The following is a 26,258-nucleotide window of genomic DNA, read 5'->3' on the forward strand; positions in this document are numbered from 1 at the left end:
TTTTGCACAAGCTTAAAAGGAAAAAGAAAATGCCTGTACAGAGTTCTTTCCAAGGCAAGCTCACTTTGGGGGTGGTAATTCTCATAGGGGTATTATACTAAACTGCACCTATTAGTGGCTTTAGCACCAATAAGAAAGTAGAACTATTTCTTTTGTAGTGTTTCCAGAATAGCTGACTAGAGTGTTTCATAAATTTCCGCCTCTGGCAATACACCACAGCTTGACTCAAAATTCCCTCTTTCAGCTTTTATAAGGAAATCTTTTTGCCATTTAAGAAACGCAGACAAGATGCAATTCACATTACAAGTTTTGCATGAAATACCAATTTACGCTCTATACATGTTCACTAACATTCCAGAAATGTTTTATTCTTGCCAGTTATTCCCCCACCCAGAACCAACATGGGTTCTATCCTAACACCAGTTACCGAATTTCAAATTGACAGGTGAACATTATTATCTGGTGAAGCCACCTCAGCTCTAACCTACGCAACAGTCCAATTTCACTTTGTCTTTGCTAAACAAAACTTGAAAAATTTTATTTAAAAATAAGAGTGTATAAAGTTAGTCATTATCAAACACGAAATAAACTTAGAAATAAGAAATTTCTAAAAAAAAATTCTTTTTTTTACAAAAATGGAAAAAATGCTTTTTGAAAAGCATAGACTTGCTATGGTATCAGGCCAAACACGAAAATCAAATGTAGGGAAATGTAAAGTACTGTTTCAGGAAAGACTTTACACCTCATTTAACTACTTATTTCTTCTCTTCAAAGGAGGTTGTATAGCAATGTGGTATTTTGTGGAACCCCACTGTTTTCCCTAATGTCTGCCAAGAGTCTGTGGGACAATCATACATTGGGTACTTTCAAAATCTACTTTATGCAAGTGGAGGACTAGGTTGATAAAGAAGAGAAAGAAAGGAGACACAAGCTTGATGTCTCTACATTTATCATGGGGCCCAGTTTGACCTTCTATCTACTCCCTTTGGTTTTGAATCAAGTCAATGGGTTCACCCTCCCCGCCACCAACACACGTGGCCTACCCTCATCTGCCCTACCATTAATCTCTTCAATTGTCTACGTTTTCTTCCTGGGTGAGATGGAAGTGATGAAGGAGATTGTGGAAGAAAAGGATATTAATGTGGTTAAAGACCTGTCTTCTCCCAATATTTCTTTTCAAATGTTAAATATTAAGTGTGTATACTTGTCCCAAAATAAAATTTGAAAATTTGATGGCAAATATTTTTATTTGAGATACCAAGATCTTAACGTTTCGTTGTTTTTCAATTTAATTTGGTGGGGCTGTTTGTTTTTGTAATGGGACATTCATATTGCCTTCTCCTCTATTATTTCCCAGTTGGGATTCTCATTTTGAACAAATTTCATACTTGGTATATCCTCTTACAATTTAGCTCCAGGATTACTATTTGCATTTAGAGCAATCACCAGAGAAAAAGACTTTCTTTTCCTGATTGTAAGATGACTATTTAACAAATAAAGTTAATTCCTAATTAATATACAGAATCAGTCTGAATTTTGTTCTTAGTTTTGATTAATTATAAAATGTAATTACTAAGTCCCTATAAAGGGTAAGACATCATATCTGTCTCTGTGGACGTCCAGGGAAGGAGAACAGGCAATTTGCAACTTCTCCCAGTCCAAGCAATCATGTGGTCTCATTTTTTTCCCTCCCTGCAGGATGCCACTGCATCCTCCCAGAGCATGCAGTCAAAGTTTTAAATCTTGAATTCTGAAGACTGTACATGCTTTTAAAACACACATGGGTTCCAGCTCTTAGTAAGATAAATGCATCTATTATCTTTTGTTACTATTTCTATAAAAGCTTCCATTTTGACATAAATGTTGAATATATATCAGTGTTTAAATCAACACATTCTCTTTTAAAATCAATATACCAGGCTCCTTCATCTGGTCTGGCACAGTTCTCCTTTGTATTTTTATTAATTTTCTACCTTCTATACAGAATATCTTTCCTCCCCTCCCTCTTCCACTGAATTCCGGTTCTCAAATCATGTGAAATATTACCTTTACCATAAAGAGTTTAAACTCCATTTCACTCTCTTAAAATTTTTGTATCTTTTAATAATTATGCTGTACAATGGAGTCATTTATGAACACCTTATATATTCCCTAGGATCATGAATTTTCAGAGGCTAGTGGCTATGACTCACTCATTTCTGCCTTCCTCACAGTGCCTATCCCAGTGACTATATTTAATTCATTCTCAGAAAGTGTTGGGATGTAAGGAAATGCTTCTTTTATTGGGGGTAAATAATCTAAATGGTTTATGCTGGTATATCAAAATCATTGTATCTGGTTTACAGCCAAATTTATACTACTTTTTATTTTGAGGTGCTGTTTTTTAGGAAAGAATGAAATAAAGAATAAGATCTTTATTTATAGAGTAACCATATAATTTATCCTCTAAATGGGACACTTTTGAAAGTGAAAAGGTGAGCTATTAATAATTATGCTGGAATAGCAGGCATAAATAAGGACAAAACAAGACCAATAGTTCCCAACTTACCTATGGCAAGGACCCCAGCTATCAAAGAGAGCTATGCGCAAAGAATACACAGGTTGTATGAGACTTTAAAAACAATCCATTCCTACTCTTCCAAAGGCTCCAGATAAGTGGTAGATATGCCTACAAAACATGCAGCCAATGTGCAATGTAGAATAATGCATTTTTCTACCTCTGGGCAGTCTAGAGCAAAGCCATTTTTCCTCCCCAGTGCTCTCTAGTAGAGCTCCAATGGCACCGCTCCTTCCATGACTTGTTGATACTGCTACAGCAAATGCATTCTCCTCTCAGTGTTATGGCCTCTGAGCCATTCCTAACTTTATTTCCTAATTATCTCATAATTTTAATTCCATCTGAACTATTTGATGTTTCCTAGTGTGCCAGCATTTGCCCCCACCATCCCCTGCCTTTGCTGATGATTATTTCTTCACCTGAATGCCTCCTTCCTTCTTATATTTCTAGGACTTAGAAAGTTCTATCTGTCCTTCCAAGTCAGCCATTTCTTTCATATACACATAGATTTTCTTGATCCTCCTACTTCAAGGGACTCTCTTTCTCTTTGATACTTTATGTCTTGTCCACACTTTTCATGTGGCGCTTAGGATCTGCTCTGTATTATAACTATACACACACACACACACACACACACACACACATATATATGTATATATATATATCTGGCTCATTCTTCAATGAACTATAAGCTTCTTAGTGTAAGAACTTTTTCATTTTTAGATCCTATGTACCATTTTATATATAACTGATGCTCAGTAAACATTTATTTAGAAAAAAGTCAGTCCTTCTAGCCTAAGTTTCTCCTCCTCAATACTACTTTTCAAGAATATTGATAAAGTACAACTCAACCAAAAAGTATAAGTAAAAATTATAAAGTTTTTAGAGATGTAGAACATTAATAAGCCACATTTTACTATTTTCTTGGGCCTCCAAATTGTGTTCTTAAGAGAAAATTAGGAATAAGATCCAAAGCTTAACTTTTGGATCGAATCTTTCACTTTGACACTTCAAACCATTCTCTTCCAGACCCAAAGTATATGGATACCATTCACAGACTTCAATAAATAGGCACAGGACAGTAACACTATAACAGTCATCTGAGCCTTTTCTTATCATGCATGAAAAGAAAATTCAGAGCCCATTGGGCTTGGAAAATATTTCATCATCAAAATAGCAAAACTTTTAAGGAAATTATGGAAATAATCAAGCTGTTTTTCACTAGGTATCTCTTTGTTATCTGTGTTCACTCTATTTATTGACATAAAACAATTAGTAGTTAAAAAAATAAACAACAGGAGAAAAAGTTTAATTTGATAATGGTACTAAAAAGGAAGGATTTTTACCTAGCCCCTTCTGTTCTACCACCTCAGGTTCCCCCAAAACAATCACATGAACATCAAATAAAGCTGGGGTGCATTTATGGTAACATATTTCTTAATTGTTTGATCCCAAATTCCTCCTTGATAAACATAAAATCTCATGACTTCAGACATAAATAGCCTTTATAGGCAGAATACAGATTCTGAATTCTGTATATATTCATCATCTAAGAAAATTTTAGCAATTTGCATTCAGAAAATGTATGTAGTATGGATGAGAAAAAGCAACCAATATTTATTTAGTTGCTATACATAACCCAGACATCCATTCGTGCTTCCTGCTGTACTCGCCATACTCCTGCTGAGGATCACTGCTCTTCTAAAAAGTACACACACACACACAAAATAAAATAAAATAAAAACACACAAACAAACATGCTTTTCCTTATCTAGGTAAACGATAAGTGATTTATTATCACCAAATCATTTTTTTCCCAATAGTAGTAAAGGAAGGTATGATCTATGACCTGTGATCTAAGATCTCTTTCTCCCAGTTCCCTCTGGGCTTGAGGGCGCCCAGCTGTAAAACAAGTAGTGCAATCGAAGGCCACAGCATGGAGTGAGGAATATGGTCTGGCTGACACCTGAATTAAACCTGCAGCTTCTGCTTCTTTCCCCCTATGCTTTTTCCTGTGATGCCAAACATCCAGAAGGACAACGGGGGAAAGCTTAAGATAAGACATTAATTAACTATGAAAAGAAAAATCATTCCTATTTAAAAAAGAAGGTTCAGTCAGTAAAAATAGTACTGGGATAGGACAGACTATTTTCCTTGACCATGTAGGCAAAGAGGTCAACTAAATGACAATGACCTGACTCTAGGGAACTTAAACTGCCTCCTCAGCACTTTTATTCTCGCATTCAACTAGCTTTGCACAAGGGCTCTTCACAGAAGCTTTTTTGAGAGAATCTATCATGAATCACAAAAACTCTCTTTTTAGAGTGTATTCTCTATTTCCTTGCTATTAAAAAGAGAAAAGTTAAGTAAAGGGATCTCAATCATATACATATAGCTCTCTTAACCACAGAAAGTGAAAATCATTAACCCGGACTTGTAAAAATGAGGTTTTGGGATATAAACTTTGAATTCTCATTTTGTTCTAAAATATTGTATTCCATTTAACAAAGTATCTTTTCTTCTTCATCCGGAACCCCAGAAGGGGAATTTTAGTAAAGCTCTCTTTCTAAGGAGGAGTTTGAGATACCCTCTAACACACACACACACACACACACACACACGCACACACACACATGCACATGCACATGCACACACAAATCAAGTCCGGTTTATCTGGTAAGAAAGTTGGACTAAAACTTAATCTGAAGAAGTTCGTTTCTTTCAAGGCTTCTATCTCCAAGTCTGAGACCAGTCCCAGAGGCTGTGCCATTCCAAGCCTGGCACTGGGGAGTGGAGCTTGCTTGAGGCTTCTCCACTGTGACCCAAGGGTAAATCTTTAGCCTGGCCTGTTACATCCTGCCCAAGTTCTCCTCCCTTCCGGACCCTTTCCTGTTCATTAAGGGCTTCCCCAAATCCAGCTCTGCTGAGGGCCTGGGGGTGGGGAAGGACTAGAAGTTTGTGGAAAAGGAAGTGGAGAAACAAATAGTTTTCTTCTACTGTTTTTAATTCACCAATTCAAAGAAATTACCACAAATTATTTGAAGTCAGAGAATGGGTTATAGTTTTTAAATAATTTTCACTCTCACTGGAAGTTGTATGCCATATATATTCTTAATCTGCCTAATTTTTTAAATAATTCTTATATGATTATAGTAGATGGCTATTTCCGTATTGAAGTTACTCATAAACGTGAATCCAAAAATGTTATAACTTTTGTATAAAATTTCAGAATTCTCAGAGCCATGTGGTTCCAGGCAGATGTAGTCAGAGGTAGAACTGCATTTTTACAGAGGACTAAATATTAAAGCATTACCCTATATAGAAAAGAAAGTTATTCTTAAGTAATAGAATGGAAATCAAGCCATGAAGTTATCACATAGTACATACACTGGCAGAAGAAGAAGAAATCATGAAGGCAATATACAAAAAGATGCAGGAAGGTAGGGAAGTTCAGCCATGTTTTTTCATAGATATTTTCCATGTACTTTAGCAGCATTCCAACAGAAAAAAGACAAGTACTGCCTTTTGAGCTCCTGACCACACATTTACCTAAAGTTTGAAAAACTCAAACCCATGCAAAGGCATTTTCTTTCATCATAAGGATGCCATATTCTCAGATACGACATGACTCTTTTGCCACCGTAAAAGGCAATAATTCCTACAAATACCCTCTAATCACAGCATTTATGCAACATTTTTCTTTCATGACATTATATGTAACTTAGAAATAATCATTTCTTGCCACTTTTCACCAACCTTGTACTTTTCTTATAGATATCTCTGAATTACCTTTTGCTTCTCCCCTTTTATACTTAGACACACATAGATCCTAGACTGCTTACAAATACTGTGTGTGAAATAGCTCATGAATAACAACAAAGTCAGATATGATACGGCAGACAGATCATTTTCTTAATGATTGAAACTGTACAAAATCGGATCCAACAGAATCAACAAGATATCATAAACGTTATCTCCTTTTTTTTTTTTTTAATTGTTTGGTAACATTTTAAGCTAACCTTCATTATTAAAGCAAAACAAGAAACTCAAGTTTCTCTACTGAGGACAAGCAAGCCTGCCTGAATGTTTTAAAGAAAAATAGGCACTTCCTTTTCCTTCTTTAGATAACTTGATATTTCCCCTGCTATATTTACACAGTTCAGGAGTCTAGACAATAGCATGGTCAATACGATAGTGCGGGCCCTGCTTTGTTGCCCTTTGCTCGATTCTTCCTTTTGCGGTCTGCACCCAAATACTATGCTTTTGTTTTGATTTTTAAGGAGCTCAATTTGAGTACTCTAGTCTACTTTTCCAAGCACTCACCTGCAAGCATTTTCATCTGAAACACTGAACTCTCTCTCTCTACAACACCCACCCCCCAATCTGATTAGTGTCAACACAGCTGCCCTATTCTGAGGAATGTAAACTAATATTGTTGTTAGACCTCCCTCAACCTTAGGAAACTTCCTCAAAGCCTTACAGTCTCTTCAGGATTTTTTTTTTTTTTTATCCTTATCCCTTTGCCCATTGATTTAAGTCCCTCAGACAAAATTGTTGAGAAGAGATCAGAAAGGCAAATCATTAATTCCTTACATAAAATCCTGTACGCTGTAATACACATTTATATGTATGCATGTATAAATATTTAATAATGCATCGCTCCAACGTAACTTTATTTGTCATTACACAGTGAAAGTATAAGTCAATCGCCGGATGATAGTGACATTATTACAGTCCCCTCTGGATTTAGATGGGTCTCTGGATTGATATAATTAAAAACAAAGATGGCTTTAAAAAAATCTCACCTGATTATTTTGAAAAAGCTTCATTTGCTTTTAGGATGAAGTCTGGAGATATAACTGAGCTAAGAAGTTAAGATACAGTCAACTAATTTGTCTAACTGGTACAGGAATACCCACCAGAGGAGTCATTTCAATGTATCTAGCAGAATGTGATCCGCTTTCTCAGTCTGTTCTTATAAAAAGTGATTTTATAAACTCCTGAATAGTGGGTTTCTTCAAATACATAATGTCACCCAGAATTTTTTCTTTTTCATTTTCTCCTCCTGTTTTATCTCCTACTTAAAAAAAAAAAAATCTTACAGCCACCACAGAAAACATTAACCAACAAAAGGAGATTCTTATATACAAGTTGCAAAAACATTACGTTGGGTGACCGAGAACCACAAATATGTTAAGTTTTTATTTAAAAAATAAAAATGAAAAACCATCTCTAAATGGAGTGCTAAAATCTAAAATCCTTACCTCACTAAATTGAGTCTGGGCATTGTTTTCCAGGTACAACATGTTAGCTGTAAGATTGATCAATGCTGCTGTCCTCTCTTCTGGCTCCAGGATTTTGCCAACCCCCCCACCCCCTCAGAGACCCTTACAATATGAATCTACTAAGAAGATAACAGAACTCAAGTCCCTCTCTGTCTTTCTCTCTCTGTACATAATTTAAGGTTTCCTAATATATACCCAACTATAGGCATGAGGGGGCGGGACTCTTCTCTTTACCTGTCCAATCCATCAACTTCCACCTGGACTCCTCCACTCCAATGGAGTGAGGCCTCTCCCATCTCATTAAGTAGTTAGAATTCCTTATCACCAATCTTTAAAAGAAAAAGAAAGAAGGGGAAAAAAAAAAAAAAAACAGGAGACAGACAGGTAAAACTTTCCCTGTCTCTTTCATAAGAGAGTGCACTCTCTTTTAAAAACAAAACAAAATCTCCCCAAACAAACCGTACCACCACCACCACGACTTACAGAAGGCATTTCAGAAAGTTATCTTACTCTTTTGCACCTGAGAAGTAAAACTTCAGGAAAAGTCCTGGTAGGATTTTTTTTTTTTTTTAGAAAACTAGATTCGGGGTTTCAAGAATGATTACACAAAGTTAGAAAATAGGGGAAAATACTCAAATCCATTGCTATATTTCATCAATATAAAAATTAAAATGCACTGCTTGATGGCTGAAAAGTTTTCAACTTATTTTTCCCAGAGAAATGCCAGTAGTTTCATATCAAGCAATGCCAACATAAGCCATTTGATTTTTCAGAGCTTGTTTCAATAACAATTTAAACAATTGGTCCTGTTAACTTGTAAAAACAAATAAACATCCATATTATGTACAGGAAAAAGAAATCCTGAGAAATGTGCCCTTTTAAAAAAAAACTTATCTATTTGAATATTTCTTTTCTCTCCTTTATTTTACCCGGTTTTTATTAATGCTCACAAATACTATCCTTCTTGTAGCTGGGTAACAAATATGATTATTTTACCTGATGCTTCCATTTAAATGATTAATAGAATAAATCTTAAAGCATGAGAGATTAATTAGCTTTTGCCTTAAAATATATTTATTTTTTCAAGTTGAGCCTAGAGATGTAGCCTTAAAATATATTTACATAAATACATAAGAACACTCATGTAGAATCTAGCTTCAGTTACCATGATTTAGTGAAGATAAAATGTACCCTGATGGTTATTATATAATTCACTAAAAATACTCTCTTCCTACTGCTATTAGTAATTCAGTTAGATTTAGATTTGTCATAAAACGTAGAAGACAAAGGATTAGAAGATTAGAAGCCAGAATAGATTAATACATAAATTTCAGAAATAATTTGCAAATATGTTCATGACCTTGGATTTGCCTCCTCTTTACTTCTACTTTGGTATCCATAAAATGCATGCAATCCATAAAAGGATGATGTGCTCATTGGCTGATATTTATTTCAAGGCCCCTGAATTACTGGTAATAATGCCTTCTGGCTTATAAAAAAATCTCCTATAATATAATTTGGTCTCAAGTATTCAGGAATATGACAATACTGTGTAACAGTACAAATTTACATCAGATAAAACATTTGTTTCTGCACTCAAATATTGGGAAGCATGACCTCTCTTACTACCTGTAATTAACCAAATGATCACTGGCTACAAGGCAAAAAAGAAACGCAGTATAATTATTTGTACCGTGTATTTAAATTCTACACCCACTGACAGCTTAAGGGTCAATAGTGGAAAGCAGATGGTTGCTCCTTAAAGCTGTGCTCCATTCCTGTGGTGCAAAAACTTGGATAACTCTGAGAATTATCCTGGGTGTTTTTTAAAAACAGATTTCTGGACCTGGCCCCAGATCTACTGAATCAGTCTCTCCACGGCTGCAGCCCCAAGTGGATTTTATACAGCCTGCTCCGCAGTTCTGAATGAGTCACGCTTGGGAATCAATGCTAGAGGAAATGCTATTAGCACAACTGCCCAAGAAAGTCATTATTGGATTGCTTTTTACACTAATGGGATAATGTAACCATTTGAACACCTAAATCTAGGGCTCACAGTCTCAAGTGTTGATGATATAAACTCAAAATGTAAACAAACTTCATTGTTCACAAAAGTCAAAAGATTCCCAGCAGGATTTGATGGATGAAAATGTCAAAATCTTTCCGTGTACCACTTCAACCTTTAGGACAATCACATCTGACAATGGTCTCTAACATATCAGCAAAGAGTCCGGACAAAATCTAGAACCATATAGCCACCATGGCTACTTGAGAACTTTAAGTAGTTGAGGAGAAAGAACACTGGACTGGGAGTTAAGAGATATGGGCCCTGTTGCCAGCTCTGCTTTCAACTAGCTCTGTGCCCTTGGGGCAAGTTACTTAACCACCCTGGATTCAGATTCCTCATTTGTGAAATGAGGGGCAGAACTAAATGATTTCTAAAGACCATTGCAAAGATAAGACTCTCTGTCCAGAATTCAGGGAAGTGATTTACAGGATTACTCATGTCTCTCTTATTTTACTTGGATATTTGTCCCTCCATTTGCTCATCTCCATATTGTACAATTGAAGCAGTCAAGTTGCATAGATACTTAAAATATTTAAATGACATAAAGAAAAGAGAACAATTCATTAAAGGAAAAAAAAAAATCCATGTCTTTTGCTTTAAGATATCCTCACAATGAAAAATTAGCTAATAATAGTCCATATACATTTGAATTTAGCACAAACATTTCCATAAAAGAGCTAATTCAAGTACATCATATAATGTTTGATTTCAGAATTAGTGTGAGTGCCTGATATAAAAATGCATTGATTTAAGCAGGTGGTTACAAAGAAGTAACAATTCTCTGCAGTTGACCATGGAACAATGCTTACACAGGGATCTCAGATATTTAGTAATGTACATTAATTTTCCTAACAACTTAGTGATGTAGGTATTATCTACATTTTACATATAAATAAACAAATTCAAGCATTTTAAGTGAAGGTCCCAAGTCCTCAGGAGTTAGAACAACTCTGTTTAGAGCACCTGCCCTTCCATTCTCCGCGGCTTCCCCAGACTTCTTAAAGCTTCCTGGTCTCAGAATTAGGGGTCAGCACTGCCCCCAGATGAAAATGCCACTGCTGTAAATCCACAGCTTTGGGAATATAAATCCAAGACATGGGATTTTATTGAATATCCTTCTTTAACAGTTATTCAACTCTTTATCATAATGTTGTAAATATTTTTCCATGTATGTGCTTGTATGTGTATTTGTTCTTATGTGTGTGGATGTGTGTCTCTGGTCTTTCAAGTTTGCATATGGTATTATGATTTGCTTTTTGGTGTAGAAAAATCATAATTTTTTCCATAGTCAATTTTACCATTTTTTCCCCTTTTGACACTAGTTTTCGAACATTACTTAAAAGGCTTTTCCCAGCCCAATGTTACAAATTCTGCAAACACATTACAATATCATACCATGGTTTTTGAATTTAATCATATGAAAATATTTTAACTTTCCAGAATTTATATTTGTGCGAGAAACAAAGGAAGATCTACTCCTACCCACAAAAAATAAATAATCGATCTTCATTATTTATTGAATATATATTTTTCTTAGATTTGAAATGCCAAACCAAATGTCAATGGCTCAATTTTATATCTCTATGTGAGAAAGTTAAACACATATATAAATCCTTGGCACACAGAAAATATTTGTTTGAAGCTCTTCATCCTTGCTATGTGAAGTTGGGTAGGGAACAACACACAGTGCCTATAAAATTCTAGAAATTAAGAAATGCATGCAATATTGTGCTCTTGGATCTACGTCTGCATCCAGTGGGTGGAGGCAGGTATAGTGAATGGAAATTCTTAGGTTTCCTGAAGCTGAGTAATACAGATAATAGAAATAATGGCTTTCAAGAGAAGACCTTATTTCTATAGAACTGGGAGTGAAGTGAGGTTAGAAAATGCCAAAGGCTTGGATAAATTTGGCTATGATTAGGTATTTATTTATTAAGGAAAACAAAAAATTGATGGCTTATTTTTATAGCAACAGTTGAGACTTTAAGAAGAAATGTGTAGCTCGTTCTAAAAACAGCTGTCCCTCAGTTATCCATGGGGGGATTAGTTGTAGGACCCCCATAGTTACCAAAATCCATTAATGCTCAAGTCTCTTACATAAAATGGCATAGTATTTGCATATAACCTATGCACATCCTCCCACATACTTTAAGTAATTTCTATATTAGTTGTATTAATAATACCTAATACAATGTAGATACTATGTAAATAGTTATACAGTATTTTATTTCTATTATTTTTATTGTTGTATTGTTATTTTTTATGTTTTTTCTGAATATTTTCAATTCATGGTTGGCCGAATCTGTGAATGCAAACCCAGCAGATGTGTAGGGCCAACTGTTTATCAGTTCTTCTATGTTTTAACCAAAAATCTGCCTGATTGAGAAAGAAAAAAGAATATACAGCAATGTCTCTACTTTCTCCCCTCCTTTCTAGAGTTTCCTCACCATCACTTCATCTGTCCTAAAGATTATGATGTCACTCCTCAGGGGGCCCCAATGCCAATGGGACCAAACCAACTATTTAGGCAGGCCCTTCAAAATCTGGCCCCAAACTACCCTTTCAGCTTCAACTTTCTTATAATAAACTCACTCTTCTTTCTACATGCTGGCCCCAGCTGACCATTTCTGTCCCTTTGCTCAATCTGGTCCCTCAGTTTGGAATGCCTTCATTCTCTCTATCTGATATAGTCATTTTCAGATTCTTCATTCTATTTGTTTTTTGAGACAGAGTCTCACTCTGTTGCCAGTCTAGAGTGCTGTGGTGTCAGCCCAGCTCACAGCAACCTCAAACTCCAGGGCTCAAGTGATACTCCTGCCTCTCAGCCTCCCAAGTATCTGAGACTACAGGCACATGCCACCATGCCCAGCTAATTTTTTCTATTTTTAATAGAGACGGGGTCTTGCTCTTGCTTAGGCTGGTCTCAAACTCCTGACCTCAAGCAATTCTCCCACCTCGGCCTCCCAGAGTGCAAGGATTACAGGTGTGAGCCACCATGCCTGGCCTCAGATTCTTTAAATATTACTTTCGTGAGGACTTTTTCAATCCCCTACATGAATTTAAATCTTCTTCTCTTATTTTATATGAATATATATAAAAGTATTAATAAAATTCTATCTTTCAGTGGGAAAAGTTGTATACTTAACTGTCTCCCCCTCTAGGTTATGAACTTTTTGAAGTCAAAGTACATTTCTGTTCATCACACCACATGTACTCTTCTAGCAGCTTACTAAATATTAGCTCAATTAAACAGTTCCATAATTCTATAGAAAAGAACTAGAAAGTTGAACAGGAGATTCTTTTCCCAAAGTATTTATTATGAGACAGACATGTATCTCACAAAGTTGCCTTTTCTATAGGAATCAGAATACAGTATCTAATTAAAATAGAATAGAGAAAAAATAGTGCTTTGAATTCAAGCCGGTATCTCAAACCCTCAATAATTATTTGTCAAAAGGGAAAGTTGTTGGCATAATAAACCTGTAAGAGTCAAAAAAGGTTGGGGTTTTTAGAGTCTATGTGAAAGCTAAGAAATGTTGGGGCTTTCCCAGCTACTGCAGAACAAAAATCAAATAGATCTTTGTAATGTCAGCTACCATTAAGTTGAAGGATGATCAACAGAACACACTGAGCAACTTTCAAAGCTCTATGCTTTGCATGAAGTGATTCCTTCCCCTCCTGCCTCAAATAGACAACACGAATTAGCATTTGTAGAAGCTACTGAGCCACTAAATTAGTTCACCAAATCAATTTTCTCTTTAGTCTAAAGCTAAATTCCAAAGCAAGATATTAAATAACATCCATCTTAGGGTCACAAGCTAGGCTCTGAAAAATGAGTAAGCCTTATGGGCATAGAGATGAGGTCGGTCCTATAGTTACACTCAAGATATAATGTTTTCTTTGTATAAATGTTCAAACAAAAGGTAAAATGGTGAAGAGGGTTTAGATTGTCCCTCTGTGTATGTTTTATGAGTCAGGTACTCTTCCAAGATACTTTGCATATATCAAATTCATTTATAATTCTCATAAAAAATCATGGTTTAGATACTTTGATCATTGCCATTTTACATATGAAGATACTGAGATGCAGACAGATACTAAATGATGGAATTGAGATCAGAATCTGTGCATTTCGACTCCAGAATCCACATAAACACTGTGCTGTATGGTTAGATTCCATCTTCACATCTCCTTCTTCCCCCACCCCTGATTACCCGTCCTTCAATGCCATGTCCATAGTGGCCCTGCTGCTCACTTACCAGACATCCCACTCTATGATTATAATAATAACAACAGTATTTTTATCTATTCCCTGGATTTAGAGAGTGTTTTATTTTTGAAGGGCACCAAAACAGTTGAAGTAAATAGATGTACAAATGTATGGAGATAAGATCATCTCTCCTCATATCATTCATTTTCCATTATGCATTTAAAATTTTTTAGATTATTAAAATAGTGTGATATTTAGAAGAAAAAATGACAAATAAAAATAAAAAAAAGTCAACTATAAGCACACCACTCAGAGAGAATTATTGTTTTCATAGTCTTCCTCCTGTGTTTATATATATGTAAATAAGAGTAAGATCATATTTGACATATTTTTTTAAGTTATCATAATATTATGAGCATTTTCATTTGTCAAGTACTCCTACAACAAAAAGTACTGGGTCAAACATTATGGACTTAAGTTACTTGATGGCTATAGTATATCAAGTTATTTTCCAAAATGATTGTACCAAATTACATTTTTATAATTACCAGAGCATTGAAGATTATCATGAAAAAACATTTTACTTTATTAATATGAATTCTCTTGATTGCTAGTGATATTACATGTGTCTCAATGTGTTCATTTGTCCTTTACATTTCTTCTTTAAATGATCTATTAATATCCTTTGCTGTCCTCTCAATTCCTGCCCCATTGGAATAGTAGTGCTTTCCTTATTAATAAAGATTTTGACATATTTGTCAGATATTTCCAAGTTACTTTTCCATATCATATATGTTAAAAAAAGAACTCAATACTTCATTGTACAAAAATTATTTTTTTAGGATTTCTTAAATATATGCATTGTTTGTTTAGACCACAAATATGTTGTTGAAAACATAAAAAACAGAGTGTATGTAATAAAATATAGTCATTTATTCCAGAAACTAAAGGTAACCATTTTTAAAATTTTGGTATATTCTCTTCCAGAAATACATATTACACATAAGTATGTGTTTTACGAACTATATATATAATATTAAACATTAAAGATATTTTCTCAGGCATGTGTATATATCTGTATATACAGATGCATATGCCTATTTTTAAAATTAACTTACTAACATGAGTACATTCTCATTAATGTAATTAATTTAGCCATTTCCCATTAATTGGGCATTCAATTTGCTTCCATTTTTGTTTTTTTTTTTTTTTAATTTTTAAAATTATTTTTAGAAATAGAGTCCTGCTCTGTCACCAAGGCTGGAGTGCAATGGCCCAATCAGAGCTCACTGCAGCCACAAACTCCTAAGTTCAAGCAATTGTTCTGCGTCAGCCTCCCAAGAAGCTGGGACGACAGGCACATGCTACCTTACCTGGCTAATGTTTTTTTTCTTTTTACTTTTCTTAGAAGAGGAGGCTTGCAATGTTGCCTAGGCTGGTCTTGAGCTCCTAGACTCAAGCAATTCTCCCACCTTGGCCTCCCAAAGTGCTGGGATTACAGGCATAAACCACTGCACCTAGCTCTACTTTCCTTTTAACCCTATAATGATAAAGCAAAAAGTATTACACTATTAATTAAGATACCTTAACATAAGCTGATTTAATTAAAATTAAAAAATATTTAAAGGTCAATAGATACATTGATTTCTAGACATTATTCCAGTTTATGTTTAGACCAACAATGTACAACAGAGCCCACCTTACTATAACAGCATTAGGAGCTAGTATTATTTAAAATATTTGTTAATATTTAAGAGTAAATGCTCATGAAAAAAATTACCTTTTATTGCTATTATACATTATTCATTAAAACGAACACACTCATTTCCACCCCCATTCATTGGTCTATTTTGGAAAGAGGTGGTCTTAAATTAAACCAGCTTGTGTTTGAATAGTAGACTGTTTACTTAGTTTTTTGAACTTTCATCTCTAAAATCAAAATATCATCCCACATTATAACATTTAATTTCCCTAACCAACCTTATAACAGTAAATAGTTTATGATAGATTCTAAATAAATTTTAGTATCCTTTTATCATTTTATTCATTAATGTCTATACTTCTGAATATGGCTACTAAATACCTTCCATAAATTCTTACTTTTTAAAGCACTAGATTGTCTCCTGTTTCAATAGTCTGATTAAAATTATATTTCAGTCCTTGGCCTTCCTACTTACTGCCACATCCTGTATTTGGCTGCTGCCACAGTAAATGATCATAGATGAAGTTGTCAACAAGGGATAGAAAGAAAGAACTCTAGAATCAAGTGGAAAGAAAGAGCTCTAGAATCCAGAGCAGAAACCTGGGCTCTCGGTTTCAATTATGTGATTCTGAGCTAATCCCTTTTGCTGAATGGATAATAAATAAATATTCACTCAAGCTAATTGCATAACACATCACCTTTCCTTCTGGTCCCATACTGGGATATACTGCAATACAATTCCAGATTTTAATAATTTACTCTGCCATAAAACCATAGAAAAAAAACGTTTCTTGCCTTTAAAAATCATGCATAAAAGGACATTGTTCCAAAAGTCATAGACTTTGGGTTAAGTTCTGGCTCTGACGGTAAATTCATTACATTAATATTATCTGAAGAAAGACACTTCCCTTGTCCACTCCTCAGGTTTGCAATCTGTTTATTGGGCTTAGTGTTGTTTTGTATTTGGCATTCTTAGCCTCCCTAACCATGATCTGAATTTCACTATTGATGAAGACAGACAACTTCCCTATCAGCTTTATATCAGACATCAGTTTCGTGTGGTATTTCCTTCCTAAAGAACCTAAGCGGTGGTTGATTTAATAGACCAGTTGATTTCTATTAAACTTTCAGCCCTGGCAATTTTAGGCTTCACTTTCAGTTCCTCTATTTTACTTTTCTCAGCATGAATAATAGGGGATGTCTCATTCTTTCTTGAGGCTGTATTTTGAGGCAACTCAGCTTTCTTTCTTACGTAAATCTTCTCCACCCTTTCCAGTAAAAAAAAAAAAAAAAAAGAAAAAATCCCTAGGCAAAATAAAAAGGAGGTGTATTTACTTTGGAGACCTGGATAAACCCCAAGGGGAAAAAGAAATCACATTTTGCTTTCAGAGAGTTCCAACATCCTTCTCTGGTTTTAATTTCTGCTGGTCTATACCTTTAGTTGTAGGATATGTATCCACTGGTAACCACAGTTCAGTTCTAGGACACAGTAGGAAAAGCTATAGATCTGTGACTTCAGGAAAACTTAGATAACTTGAATTGGTGGTATCATGTACCACCTTTGTATCATGGACCATGGGGGTTGAATTATTGATTCACTTTACTCATTCCATTCCTTGCTATGAGGTTTTGACATAGTTATCTAGCCTGTTTCACAGCCCGCTACTGTTACTTCCACTTACTTCCAGTCTTAGCTCACTGTAACCTTAAACTCCTACCTTCAAGGAATCCTCCCACCTAGGCCTCCCAAAGTGCTGGGATTATAGGAGTGAGCCACCATGCTTGGCCTATCTTCTTGTCTTCTTTTGTCATTTCTTGTCTTTTCTAGGCAGCCAGTTGATCTCTCCTCTAAAACTTTATCCAATTCTGGAGATGTCTATATTATTTTAAATCTCATCTCGTTACTTTTTAATCAACTTTTCATGAATACCACAATAAAATAGGAGCTTGAGAGCAAGAGTGATGCCCACGCTACATTTCCTGCAGCTTGGAAAGTGTGCAGAGTAAGCACCCAAATTCTGCTTGCTGGATGGCTGTTCTGGTTTGATACACATAACACACCTGTGAAGTGAGCATAGCCATATTACCCCCAATTCTCAGGTAAGGAAATGAAGTTTCAGAGGAGTTAAATGTTATATTCGATTTCACACATAAACTATGCTTAAGGCTGGAGCTTAGAACTCAGGTCTGCAGGCTCCAAACTACACACTCTCCTATGTGGGACAGGTTGTTCTGTCACAGAAGAGATTACTGTCTCACATGCATGCCCAAACAATGTGGAAGAATTTAGTCTCAGAGCTAATCAACGTTTCTATTTGCATGCTCTGCAAGGGAAAATGAGAGGTCCTGTGGCCACAAATGACTTCTCTAGATATTATTTCCTCTTTAGCAGATTTTTTCCCCCTAAATGTTGTTTTCCTGAGTTTCCTACTGTTGCAGACACAACAAATTGACTTAACTCCAGCTTCCCAAGCCTGATTCACAACTCGATTAAAAAGTGGTGCAACAAAGTAGGTGTGCCTCTGTGCCCTGGGTGGTTAAGCCAGATCTTCTGGCCTATGGAAGCCGTTGGTTTGATTTTGTAAGAAAACATTACCTACATGGATCATTAGCTAGACAACTGTGTAATGTTGTTACAAAGAGATTTAAAAGACTCAAGAAAGGTGACACATCTAAAAAAAATAGGTAATTTCCAGCAAAGATTGAAATTTACTTTAGGATCAATGTATATATTGCTTAAAAGTAAAGGGAAATAGAAAATTATAGCCTCCAAATAGCAATGATTAAATCATTTCTTCGAATGGAATCCAGTACAGGTGTTTTATTCAATTCACAGAAAGAAGCACATGGCAAAGTCAGGCTTCATTCTAAATAATATGAAGACACAGACACACACGCTATGGGGAAGCTGACTCCAACAAAATGAAAACTTAAACTGATGAATTACTTGTAACTCATTTGCTAAGTGAATGAAGTGGCACTATTACTCTCATCTTAATCAATTACTTGTATTATCTTCTTTAATTATTCCTTTTGATTTACTAGGTTTTGTGATTCAGACAGATTCTCTGTGGGATAAGGGATTTAAACTGCAATTTCAGAGGGCTGAGTTGATAACAGTGTGTTAGTGGTATGGATTGATTCTCTAAGATTATGACCAGGGTACCAATGCTTCAGTCTGGGCATCTCTTTAAAAGATATATTCCAGCTTCTTCTCTCCTAAATCATTCCTCAAATGGTCCAGATTCTCACAATTTTATCTAGCAACCATAATAAACTCTTAGTCACGGTCAATAGCTGGAAGATCATTTAAGCAAAATAAAACTCCTGTATAATCCTCAAATATCAGACAATCTCCCTTTCTGATCTTCATTATTACTCTAGAATAGTTCAAAAATGCTTACTGGTTCACCTAATCAGTTGCGTTTTCCCTCCTCTTTCTAAAGGGGAATCTAGACAGAAAAATGAACATCAAGGCTAAAGTAAATAGTAGGTGGTTAAACATTAGTTGATTTTTTTCTAACATCAAACCATAGTTCCATTGGAGGTATGTTAATACTATTATAGAAGGGGTATTAGAGACCATCAGTTAGAGGCCATTTTATTTCTTCTCATAGATACACATTTCTTTTTCAAACATTAACTGTATACTTTGTGATCCTGCAATAACAAAGAAGAAAAAGACTCAATATCTGTCTTTGGACTTCCTCATCTCGTGGAAGAGACTTATGAAAAAAAAGAAAAAAACCTAGTATGTTTATAAAGTCAGGATGAAATATATGTGAAATAGTAACTAAAATAAATGCTAAGTGTTAAGTTACAGTTATAGTGCTATGGGAACAGAGAAGAAGTGATTAATTCCCCACAAAGAGATAATGAGTTGAATCTTTAAGGCTGGGAAGGAATTGGAAAGAGGAAGAGAAGGCATACCTAAATTAAAGCCACAGCACAGGCCAAAAGACGGAGACATGAAATTGTGTATTCTGAACAACAGCATGGAGTTAGGTGGGCCTAAAGGGACTTGGAAGATGGAAGGTAGAGTAGGAAAGGTATGTTAGAATAAGACCGTGGTGGACTTGAATTCTCTTTGTCTTTCTCTTACTTAAGGTAACTTTAAGCTTCCAGAAGGCTTTATGATTTAACTTCCCTGAAGGTACAGGTATGGGCTAAATCATGTCTTATTTACTATTACTTTATTTTTCTAAATCCTCAGATTAAAAATGGAAACTCTTCATGTGAATTGAAAGGTGATACAAAAGACCCTAGAATTTGGGGGACTGTCTTCTGCTATTGCTGTAACCAAAGATCAACATCAACTTCTCTCTTCTCATCCTCCACAGAGAAGTGTGCCAAGTCCAATCAACTGTCACAACAGCATTTACCCTCTGACCCTCAGCAAACAATTGTAGGGGATGCCTCTTTAAACTGCTGGATGCTACACTCTTATTTCTTTAAGGACAGACCTGCAAGGCTAATTAGAGAGCTAAACTTTCTGCTTATCTGGGACTAACATTTACATTTAGACCTGTAAAGCAAAACCAATCCTCCTAAAAGATCCCCAGCCTTGAAAGACCTAACCCAGCAGGGGCTAGCCAATGTTCCCAAGATAAATTCAGGAATTCAAACACAAGGATCCATTTTTTTTATTACTCTTCCACAGGACTGTGCATCTTTAGCAGGTATCAATCAATGAAGCATTTGCTCATAAATCTATTTTCCGTTATTTCCTAGGACTATTAATTGAGTTACCCATAACAATGGTGCCACTTTCTCTTCTTAGGCCCCAGCAAGGAAAGCAGAGAAGAAAGGAAGGGCTCTGTCACTGTCTCTGAGTGAAAGGTGGTATTGCAAAGATAAAGGATGAAAATGAATGTCTAGTTTATAATGATGATAATATGAGCAGTAATTGTAAGCACTGGTAAATATAGAACTAAAGAATATCATACTATTATGAGGCTTAAGAAATCATACAACGAAACCATTCCATTTTCAAGACAGATAATATGAAAGTCAAAGATGGAAAATGAGTGTCCCAATGCTTTGTAATTATTTCATCAGTGTCAAGTAGCTCTCTTGTCCTCCTCATTCTTAGTATTACATCCCATATTTTAAAGAATTCCATTAGTTGTTACATTTTACTATGAGAAATGCATGCATGTGGCCTATGGCTTGCATTCTAAGGGTACCAGAACTGCATCTCACCCACCCCATTCAGCTGCCTCCAGTTTTGCTTTAAAATCTGTCAAGTTTTGGTGAGTAGAACAGGTTTTCTAATAAACACATTAAGGAATTTGTAAACAGTAACCTCTGTTTCTCTCTGATAAAAGTTGTTTGGTTCTAAGTGTGGGCCTTTTATCAAAGATATAAAATGTGTGGATTATATGAGAGACGGAAGGTTTGATAGTAGAAAAAAATGATGACAAGGTGCTTGAGACACTCAAAGAAATATAGCAGGTGCCCAAGTGTATTGGAAGTTATCTTACAAAGGACTGGAGCAAATAGCACCCTCAGGCAAGGAGACAAAACTAAATGAAAACAAAGAGCTAAAACATGATACATACAGTAGAATGTCTGTAGTTGTGTAGAAGGTAGTTTTCACCTCATACTGAAAGGGCAGAACGTATAATCTACCAAGAAGAGATTTGGGTGGAAAAAGGGAAAGAAGACTGACTTAGGGAAGAACAAGTTTGGAGTTATAAAAAACTTAAAAGAAGTGAACTCAGTCACAGTAGGTGACTTCTTTATATGCAGTTTATCAGTCGATTTCCTTTCTGTAGGAAAAATTTGCACTCAAAATGGCCTAATGAATACCCAGGTCTTAAGGATATATTTGACAACACTACATACTAACATTTTGTGTAGCACTTCATAATAACTAGCTGATTTGCTGTATCTGATGCTATATTTGAAAGCACTTCATACTTGGCTCGAATAGCAATGGCTTGGAGTCAAAAAGCCTGCAGTCAGTCTGGGTTTTGATACTTACTAGGTCTATGGCCTTCAGAAAAACTTGAAACTCTATTTTCATGTTTATTAAATAAGGATATCACCACCTATACCACCTCACTTACAAGGGAACGGTAAGGGTTGTTAAATGAGATAGTGTTTTAATATTATAAAGTGGAAAAAAATACACAAGCTTATAATTATCACTAGTACACAGAGATTGCCAAAACAGTGATATATATGTCCTTATGTTCTTATTGCACCCATTCCCAAACACGGATGCCCACACAGTTCCTTTCACTTTTATCTTTATCTCAACTTGAGAACTCTCAGCTCACAAAAGAATTTGGTCACAATGAAAGATGGCTGCAGAGGCAGTATTAAACATATACCCTTTTTTGATAAGAACACTTAATAAAATAGGCATAGATGAGACATACCTCAAAATGATTAAATCCATATATGACAAATCCACAATTAGTATCATACTGAATGAGGAAAAACTGAAAGCATTCCCATTTAGAACTAGAACCAGACAGGGTTGTCCACTATCATCAATTCTATTCAACATAGTGCTAGAAGTCCTAGCCAGAGCATTCAGACAAGAGAAGGAAATCAAGGGTATCCAGATGGGGAAGGAATATGTCAAACTATCATTCTTTGCTGACAATATGATTTTATATCTAGAAAACCCCAAAGATTTAACCAAGAGACTCCTGGAATTGATAAATAAATTCAGCAAAGTCTCAGATTATAAAAACAATGCATATAAATCAGTAGCATTTATATACACCAACAACAGTCAAGCTGAGAATCAAATCAAAGACTCAATACCTTTCACAATAGCAATAAAGAAAATAAAATATCTAGAAATACACTTAACTAAGGAGGTGAAAGACCTCTATAGGGAGAACTATGAAATACTGAGAAAAGAAGTTGCAGAGGATGTAAACAGATGGAAAAACAAATCATGCTCATGAATTGGCAAAAATCAACACTGTTAAAATGTCTATACTACCCAAAGTGACTTACAGATTCAATACAGTCCCATTAAAATACCAGCGTCACTTTTTGCACATCTAGAAAAAAATATCTCTATGCTTCATATAGAACCCAAAAAGATCCTGAATAGCCAATGCAACCTTACATGATAAGAACAAATTGGGAAGCATCACATTAGCAGACTTCAAGCTATACTACAAGGCTATAGTAACCAAAACAGAATGGTACTGGCACAAACACAGAGACACAGATCTATGGATCAGTACAGAGAACCCAGATATAAAACAATCCTCATACTACCAGCTGATCTTTGACAAAGCAAACAAAAACATACACCGGGGAAAAGAATTCCTATTCAATTAATGCTGCCAGAAAAATTGGATAGCCACATGTAGAAGACTGAAATAAGATCTGCACTTCTCACCACTAACAAAAATTAATTCACAATGGATAATAGAGTTAAACCTAAGGCATGAAACTATAAGAATTCTAGAAGAAAATGTTGGAAAACCTCTTACAGACATTGACCTAGGAAAAGAATTTATGAAGAAGACCCCAAAAGCAATCATAGCAACAACAAAAATAAACGGGCCCTGATCAAATTAAAAAGTGTCTACACAGCCAAGGACACAATCAATAGAGCAAACAGACAACCTACAGAATGGAAGAAAATATTGACATGCTATGCATCTGATAAAGGGCTGATAACCAGAATCTACAAAGAACTCAAGCAAATCAGCAAGAAAAAAACCAAAACCCTAATAAAAAGTGTGCAAAAGACACGAACAGCAACTTTTCAAATGAAGATACACTAATGGCCAACAAACATATGAAAAAATGTTCAACATCTCTAATCATCAAGAAAATGCAAATCAAAATCACAATGAGATATCACCTAACTCCAGTGAGAATGGTGCTTATCAAAAAGTCTCAAAACAACAGAGTCTGGCATGACTACAGAGCGAAAAGAACATTTATACACTGTTGGTAGGTTTGGAAACTAATACAACCTCTATGAAAAATAGTATGGAGATATCTCAAAGAACTAAAAGTAGACCTACCATTTGATCCAGCAATCCCACTACTGTGTATTTACCCAAAGGAAAAAAAGGCATTTTATAAAAAAAAGACACTTGCACTTGAATCTTTATAGAAGTACAATTCATGATTGCAAAGATGTAGAAACAACATAAGTGTCCACCAATATATGCGTGGATTAATAAAATGTGGTATATGTATTCCATGGAGTACTATTCAGCCATAATAAGAAATGGTGATCTAGTATCTTTTGTAACAACTTGGATGGAATTGGAGACCATTATTCTAAGCAAAGTATTGCAAGAAACAAAACCCACATGTACTCCATACTAAATTGGAACTAATCAATCAATGCTTATGTGCACATATGGAAGTAAAACTCAAATGAAATCAACTAGGGGGAAGGAAGGAACGGGTAAATTCACACCTAAAGGGTACAATGCACACTATCTGGGTAAAGGGTACACTTACAACTTTGACTCAAATTGTACAAAAGCAAATTATTTAACCAAAACATTTGTACCCCTGTAACCTTCTGAAATTAAGTATATATGTACATATTTTTTTTATCTTTCACCAAGTATGAAATATGTGTTTTAAAGGAAATGCAGTTTGTTAGAAGAATGAACTTTTTTCCTTAGACAAACTAGAAAACATGAAGTCAAGAACTTAGCAGTGTTTTTGTTGTTGTTTTACTGTTGTTTTGGTTTGTTTTTTTTTTTTTCTTTCCCCTATCCAGTTATATTTTTTCCTGATCTTCAGGGGACAGAATAGATCAATCTGTGCTCTCTTACCTCCTAAGGGAAGTATAAGCCAGTTACTTGCATATTATAATTATAGAGTTAAAGGCCAGATTGCACGAGTGGTTAGATCTGATGATCTTTGAGATCTCAAAGGTATCTATGATTTAAAAAAGAAACTTCACATACAACACAAACTAGCAAAAAACAGGCATAGATAGAGAGGATGGCTAAACAATATTTTTAAAGTCACTTGGTATTTATATTTGATGGTTTAATTTCTAGAAAATTATTCTAGTCTCTGTGAAATAAAGAGCAAAGTTACCTAAAAAAAAAAACTTGTGGCAGCCAGTATTGTTCTCTAACTCTCCTAGGAATCAGGTTCTGAATTTTGAGTCATGGTCTGCTAAAAGAAAACAATTTTGGCTTGGCAACTTACCCACTTTGTCTGAATTAACAAGATGTGTACAAAATTAATGAAAGTATACTCAAAGAGATCTCTAACAAGGTCCATCAACCTTATTAAACACAGCTTCACTTCACAATGCTTTCTTGGAGCCATAATGGCCTGAAGCTGTCTTAAAGATTTACTGTCTAAGGACTTTGACCTAAAATAAGATTTACAAGGGAAATTTTTGAGGAGTAAAATAAATGCAAGAATGAGAATTACTCAGAGGGAGTGAGTCTGACACAATCAGGAGGGATTAAAAAAAACACAGTAAAAGCTTTACTTGGTACAGTAGAAGTTTCTTTTTTTTTCAGATACAAACATTGTAGGAGAAAGTGCATACAAAACATTGCATCAAGATCAAGATAACTTTTAGAACGATTGCTTCATATCCTGATGACTTAGCTTTTCAGAGAGAGGGAAAAAAAATCTTTACCACTGATCTTCCTTTGGAAACTTTTTCATTGATTTATTGATTATGGAGTAGGACCACAGTGTAAAGGGAAAGGCCCCATTCTCTCCTTACATGAAGAGACCTTGATGTTTAAGGATACAGCTGCCTTCAGATGCTCAGACAAAAGACACTGAGTGCAAAGTAGTAGTATTATCTACTTATTCCCCTACTTATCTGCTTATTCATTCCTTGAAGTCCTACTTCTGTCTGCAATATCAATCACTTCTCTGGCAGCTTGTCTCACTACAAAGGGAGGATTTGATCCCCTGCTTAGCCCCCGAGAAGCAGCAGACCCATGCAAGACTAATTCATTACACCACCAATGCTGTTAGACAAGATTATCTGGGGACTGGGGGTGGCATGCTCTTACAGCACAATTCATAAAAATGAGGCAGAAATTCAATCTACTTTTCCATTAAACATGATACAGTCTAGGTGCTAAACTTGGCATTGAGTAAGCACTAAACACATCAGAGGAAAAGTCCTGATACTTTCTACAAGTAGATATAAGCTGCCATTAGGCAAAATGACGGTGTGAGGGCAGTTCTATAACGTTACCTAAATATGTTTTGGAGTCTCAAATTAGTATGTATTGATTGGTGAAATACAGAGTTAGTTTCAAGGGATATTATATAGGTATGTAATTTTTTAAAGGAAGCATTATGATACAGTAGAAACAATCAGGAAACCTGGATTCTAGACTGGCTCTTTCACCAACTGGTCATGAAATCTAGCGCTTATCACTTCATTTCTCTGAATTTCAGTTTCCTTTTTGGTAAAAAAAAAAAAAAAAGCACTAGCTACTAGA

At 35.3% G+C, this 26,258-nt stretch overlaps 1 protein-coding gene across 4 annotated transcripts in view; it reads right to left on the minus strand.

The window, feature by feature from the left end:
• Nucleotides 1-26,258, minus strand: part of TP63 (tumor protein p63) — a 213,906-nt gene that overhangs the window by 86,915 nt on the left and 100,733 nt on the right. The window contains exon 1 of one of the 4 annotated variants that reach the window (XM_069472790.1): nucleotides 7,822-8,008. The exons of the other annotated variants lie outside the window; for them this stretch is intronic. Coding sequence (XP_069328891.1) covers nucleotides 7,822-7,863 — 42 coding nt within the window. The 5' untranslated portion in view covers nucleotides 7,864-8,008. Of the gene's footprint in view, nucleotides 1-7,821; nucleotides 8,009-26,258 lie in introns of those variants that run through there. 4 annotated transcript variants of the gene reach the window in all.

The sequence above is a fragment of the Eulemur rufifrons genome, chromosome 7, assembly GCF_041146395.1.
Source record: "Eulemur rufifrons isolate Redbay chromosome 7, OSU_ERuf_1, whole genome shotgun sequence".
Taxonomy (NCBI): Eukaryota; Metazoa; Chordata; class Mammalia; order Primates; family Lemuridae; genus Eulemur; species Eulemur rufifrons.